This window comes from Pygoscelis adeliae, unplaced genomic scaffold (assembly GCF_000699105.1).
Source record: "Pygoscelis adeliae isolate BGI_AS28 unplaced genomic scaffold, ASM69910v1 Scaffold365, whole genome shotgun sequence".
Lineage (NCBI taxonomy): Eukaryota > Metazoa > Chordata > Aves > Sphenisciformes > Spheniscidae > Pygoscelis > Pygoscelis adeliae.
Genome location: NW_008824783.1, coordinates 153,536 through 159,841, shown reverse-complemented (window position 1 = coordinate 159,841; position 6,306 = coordinate 153,536). Strand labels below are relative to the sequence as shown.

The following is a 6,306-nucleotide window of genomic DNA, read 5'->3' as shown; positions in this document are numbered from 1 at the left end:
GAGGTGGGTGTCCCCCTGCCCGTCTGCCGCCATGGGTGCGTGGTGCCACCTTGCCCTGGGACGGGGACGGGGCCTGTGGGAAACGTTTCAAAGGCAGGTGGAGGACTGAGGCGTGGGGGAAGCGGGGACAAGCTGCCTGGAGGTGAAGCGGGAGGAGAGCAGGCTGGCGGTGTCCCAAGCCGTAAGGCAACACCCCGGCCCCGAATGGACCGAGGCGACGGCCAAGCTGGAAGCGGCATGGCCGCCTGGGCCTTTCCTTCCCCTGACATCTTCTCCAGGGTGGAAAAACAAGCGATGGCTTGGGCTCTCCAGAACAGGTCGTTTGCTGCGTGCCAACCCCCCGCTTCCCAGAAAAGGGCTGTGGTTTTTTTGTGGTTGTTGCCGGGGCAGGGGTTGTCAGCATCGCACACCGTTTTATAGCAGGGCAGGTGTGCTAAGTCGACTGCCGTGCTGTGAAATCCTGATGGACACGAGCTTCTGCGTCTCTCGAGTTAAACTTGCATAGAGGATACTGCGCTGACCTTCCTGCCTTCATTGTAGTGAAGCCGCTTGTGTTATCAACACCAGACTCCAAGCTAGGGGCCCGCTGCGCGTGTGCCTTATCTTATTGCCAAAAAGGTATTTCTACAATGTAGATACGGGCCGAGCAGCAGTGAGAACAGCATTCCTGGGTCAGAAATGGCCTTAGGCAGGGGTCTGTGGTAGGAATAAGGCTTTGTTTGCACGGGAGAAGGTATGATAAACATGTTGTCAACTGAGACTGGCTCAGGTTAGCAAATACAAGGCAACGTGCCAGCAAAGGCAAAGGTGTCAGTGATTGTGTTAGTCGTTCAAAATAAAGCCTATAAATTACTTTGAATTTACTAGGAATGCTCTTCAGTCTGTAAGCTCTTGAAATGAGTGTGCCTCTTCCCTGTTGATGACTTATAAATAATCCATTTCCAGTGTGTCAAGGTTTGATGCCTCAAAGACTCTGAGGTTCATAAAAATAAATACAGGACCAAAAGAGATAAAATTGTGCTGCCTGGAAGTCAGATGTTAAAACTGGGGTAATGCCAAAGTTAAGTGGCCTTAATTCAGTTCCTTTGTGCTTGTATCATAGCGTGTGATCTAATTGCAGTCTGCCTACTGTGGCACCTTCAGTACCAACAAATGCCCATACAGCATCCACAAACAATCCGTGACCTCAGATCATACCATGCAAAGGAAATCTGTAATCGAGCCCCATGATTCCATTCTGTGGATTGCAAGTAGAGAGGGTCTTTAATAAATAAGATGTTGGGGTGTTTTGGTTGCCTGTAGCTTGACTTTTATTCCCCTCCCGAGTATGTTCAAATTGCAGCTTTAATCAGTTTAGCCATAAAGGAGGGTTTGTCAGTCCTGCAAGCAATATTTCTGATGTTGCCAGGCAGCTTCCCCAAATCGCAGAAGTTTTGCTCGAGGATGCTGAGGGAGGCACAGAGCGATGAAGCGCTCGCATGCAGTGAGCCTGGTGTCTTCTGGCTGGGTCGACGCTGCGGCTCAGGCACGGTAAATCCGGTGTCTGTCTGGAGAGGTCTGCGTCCTGAACACCCTGAACTTGTCAGGCTAGTGCTGTGGGTGGGTGCACTCCAGTTTCCATCCATGGGCACCTAATGCTTTTGCAGGCAAAGGGACACTGTACTGCCACACTTAAATCAGCAATGCAATCGTTTTCCACACATTGTCCAATCCCTTTTTCAACCCACTTAGGTACCTGGTCGTCAAAGCCTATGGCAAGGTAATTTCATTTTGCCTGTTAACTTCAGTAACTGCCCCGTCTCTTGTAAGAAGCGGTGAATTCGCTAAATAGCAAAACTGACATTTCCCTGTGTTCATGACACCTTCCAGTTTCTCTAATGAATAAAGGAGGAGTAATATAAAAGTCTCCTTCCCCGCACAGCCCTGAGTGCGCCTACACGTGCTGAAGACTTGAGCCAGGATGCGTGGAAACTGTGTTCTTGTCTATGATGCAGGGCAAGGGCTTGAATGAAGTGGGGCTTTTTGTCCTGTAATTAAATAATGTATCATAACAATTCTGGAGAGCGAGTGAGTGGAATGGTGTAGCAAGAAGACTTTCAGAAAGCAATTAGGAGTTTAATTAAATCCAGGAACATCTGGAGAGCGTGCCTGGGAGAACTTGAAAAGCAAGATGAGCGACACGCATAACGGCAGATAACATTCAGCAGTTCTCTTTAGTGCAGAACGTGTTTGAATTTGGTGAGTTTGGAGCTAACAAAATTACGGGACAAGTGATACAGACAGAGAGTTGCAGTGGGAGCTGCTGTGGTGGTTAGAAAGCAAAAATGGTTATTTTGATCCAAAGAAAGTGTGGGGTTTTTCAGGCTTCTCTTTTTCTGTCTTTATATGTATTTGTCAAGTGTGTTTAACCGAAATATTTGCCTGCTCTCTTCACCTGTTCTTAAAGCTGTAGAAAGTGTAGTGACATGATAGAGGTCCTTACAGACATGGAAATGTCTTTATGAAAAGAAACAGAGGTTAGGAATCCCTGCTTCTGGGGTGACTCATGAGCATGTTTCACCTATATGCTTGCATTCATGACCCGGGTAGAGAATAGTCTGGATCGTCTTACTTGGTCTCCCTAATCCTACAGGAGCAAAAGGATGTTGTGTGAATTGAAAGATACTAATTTGGAAACCAGTACACTTTTTTTTTTCTATTTTTTTTTAACTTGTAGAATTTGTCAGAGGTGGTGCTGCAGGGGCCAAAAGAACAGAGATGTTGAAAATGGCCGTAGAGAGAACATCATCCCTTTAGTAAACAGAGTATTCAGGATATTTACTTTTTGTGCCCTTAGGAACTGGTCTTTAGGAAGAATCTTCCCTGTGAGCAGATAGCTGAGTGACAAGAGATTACTGGCTTTCCTTCGTCAGTCTTTTAACATACCTGGTAACGGTCAATGTGAGGAGCAGCTTATGGTCATGGTGACTTGCCTTCTGCCCTGGCAGCTGACAGGACTTTTTTATTTTGGGGTAGGTGTTTTTTTTTAAAAAAAACTCTTATGTCTCAAAGCACTTGACTATAATTACTTCACAAAGTGAGAGAAGAAGCTGTCAGTCCTGTCCAGGGTCTGCCTTAGCTGCATTCATGGGCCACGACGTCAAGACGTCTCTTTAGGTGTCCTTTTTGTAAGAACTAGCTGAGTCTGGAGAATGTCTTGTGCAGAGAGATGCAATTTTATGTAAAATCTTACGGCAGAGGCTTCATCTGAGTCCTAGGCAAAGTCCTCTGTTGGAAGTGATCTGCACCTCTTGTCTAATGCAGATGTCTGCTCCTCAGTCTCGTTACAGCATTGCCTCCTTGCTTAAATATCTTTCTGCTGTCATAGCTTCATCATATGCGGATATTTTTAGAGTAGAGTGACATTGCCTCTGATCTTTTCTTGGACGGCTGTTTCTGGTTGTGGTGGCAGTTGAGCTCAGGAGAGTGCATTGCCACCTGGCTTTTCTGGCTAGGAACCATTCCCAATCTTGTACCTCTTGCTTTGCACATAATATCACATGAAGGAGAAAGATCTGTTACTATAATAAAGTGAGCTGAAAACGCAGGAGTGCTTAGTTCCTGAAAAGCATGTTTAGCTTTCTTCGTTCAGAGGAGTACCCTCTTCAGCGGTTGGGCACCTGTAACTTCTTACAGGACATTGCTTTTGGCAACAAGTGTTGTAAATCCCTCATAAGAAACCAGCTGTGGCATCTGAGGGAGTTCAGTGCATCCATCTTGTCTGACAGAAACGTCCCAAACTCTGAGAGGAGGGACATCCAGTACGCACTTGAAAGGCAAAAGTAAAGGCATCGGTGGGTTCATCTCCAGGGTCTCTAGGGTAGAGGTGTCTTTTTCCTATTGGTGTAATTATCTGCACGGTGGTGCCCTGTTTGAGTGGGGCTCCTTGTCAGTTGTGCACAGTGAATAATAATCCCAAGCTGCATTTTTCAGCCCCCTTTCTAAAGCCTCCTGTCCGTATCTCCTAGAAAGTCAAGCGGAGCTGAGTCGGTAAGCTGATGAGCTGATAACCTAGGCTGGAAGATCAAGATGTGGAGTTGGACAAACAGTGCCCTTCAGAACCGCTGTTAAAATACAGAATATATCACATGTGTGAACTTTGCTCTTCTCTGGAAACCTCATAAATGGAGACATTTCCCAGGCCTGGGATCCCATCTGATTGCATGGAGGGGAGAGCATGGTCTCCTCTGAACCAGGCACCTCTTGTGCCACAGCAGAGGTGGTTTCCAGGAGATGGAATTAAAACCTGCTCTGTCCTCACTCTTTTTCAGCAAGGGGAGGGAGGTCTCGGGTGAATGAGGCTGTTATCTCACACCGACTCAGTCTCACACTTTACAGCATCACCCGGTCCAAGAAGAGGAAGGCAGAAGAGCTGTAACGAACAACTACATTTTCACCTTGCTTCTTTTCTAACCCATGGCCACAAAAATCTTGTACGCACAATGAGTTACCAGGAAGATGTCAGCTTTCCTGGGCATCTCATTGTCCAATATTTGCTTTCCTTTCTCTTGTCCTTCCTCATTCCCTGATGTCTCTCAACGAGCTGCCAGTTTAATCTGGACCATAAAGGCAGCAATAATTCAGAGTTAAAATACACAGATCTGAGCCATCTTCAGAGTGTTACAGAGGCTGATACAGGAACATGTAACTTAATTTATTGTTTTCTACCTTCTCTGTTAACGAAATCTAGCTCTAAATTGTTACATGCAAGTCCGTGTTTATCTCAGCTGAAAGTAAATTACCTGCAGAAAAAATGCCATATTTCTCCAGCTCCAACATCGATTCGTTCCGTGACCTTGACAAGCAAAGACTCAATACATCCGTTTTCCAGTCTGTAAAATAACAATGTGTCTTGTACAGCTCCACAGCACTCACAGCTGCTTTATCACAGGATTGCTGATAATTACTGCCATGGTATATGAAACACAAACACACTTGTTCTGTGTGTGCATGAAGTGCTTGATAAGAAACGGGACACATGGCAAGGAAGAAGCCTTAAGCATAACCAGATGTACATCAAAACTTCATTGTTGGCTTTTAAATGTTGAAAAGGGTTGGCTTCTGACAGCTGAGAAGACGTTCAGAGTGGCTTGTATTTGTCTCAAGTAGTATTAACCTTGGAGGCAGAGAAGTTCATATGAAATCTTATACTTGGAAGTCTGCATGTGCAAAACATGCCCAATAATGTCACGGGTCAGAGTGCCAGCAAGAGGGAGTGTCTAGGGGATTGCCAGGGCCATCCCTCTGTCCTGCTCCTGGCATGGAAGGGCTGCCCTGTTCTCGGTGGGCTCTTCTGAGGAGCTTTTGTGCAATGCTGTTTCCATCACAACATAACTCGGAGGTCTCGGCTTTGCTGTCATTGACACGTTTTGCTGTTTACTTGCTGCACTGGACAGCTTGTGTGGCTCAATTTTCGTGCTGTGGAAGAGCACCAAAATATATTAATGACTGTTGCAGCTCAAGCAGATCAAGTCCATGTACTTGTACATTTGAGGATGGAGCCACTGTGAAGCCTATTTCAGGGTCTCCTGAGCTCTTGTCAAATTCCTTATGAGGACATGAGCTGGAAGGAGAAAGATTTCTTTATTTCGGGAAGAAGAAATACAGAAAGAGGAGAATTTCATGCAGTGATTGCGTGAGAGGGCTTAGAAAAGGTGCTGGATTTAAAATCTATGTTTTTCAAGCAGTTAACTTTTCAGTGCCAGTGGGGTGATGTACCAGCCTAGGCCGTCAACTTGAGCAATATTTTTAGTTATTAAAAAAAGTGAGTGTTGTTGATAGTTCTGTCTCCTGCCCTTGGAGCAAGACTGAAATTTGGCAAGTGCATGAAAAATGGGGAAGACTGTCTTCACTTCCAAAGAAAATTATGAGTAGTTGAAGGGCTAAAACCTTTCAGTAGATGACAAATGTCCAAAGGAGTTTGAAGGCATCTGATGAAACAGAATTTAAAGAAGAATTGAGGCTGGTAGAAGGTACATAGTGGAGGGGTATAATTCTCACGGTCCAGTGCAACAGTGGTTAATAACCAAACCTGTATTTTCAGTGCTAGCTTTTAACAAGCTGTGCTTCATTTCATAGATGTGAGACACCTGAGGAGGCTTCCTCCCACCATGCCAGACATGCCTGGAGCAGACCTCTCTGAGCTCCTCTCCTCCAGTAGAGAGAAGCCAGTACCTTTAGACCTCAATTCACCTGCTTTAGATGTGTTCCTCGGGATAAGATTAGTGTTTGCCTTCATCCTGTAACTATAACGGCCCCAAGCTTGCT

The 6,306-nt window shown here is 45.6% G+C and overlaps 1 protein-coding gene across 1 annotated transcript in view; it reads right to left on the bottom strand.

Moving 5' to 3' along the window:
- LOC103916809 (mucosa-associated lymphoid tissue lymphoma translocation protein 1-like) overlaps positions 1 to 4,818 on the bottom strand; it is a 38,941-nt gene extending 34,123 nt beyond the window's left edge. The window contains exon 1 of the mRNA XM_009323866.1: positions 4,782 to 4,818. Coding sequence (XP_009322141.1) covers positions 4,782 to 4,818 — 37 coding nt within the window. The remainder of the gene's footprint in view (positions 1 to 4,781) is intronic.
- Between the last annotated feature and the right edge of the window lie 1,488 nt (positions 4,819 to 6,306).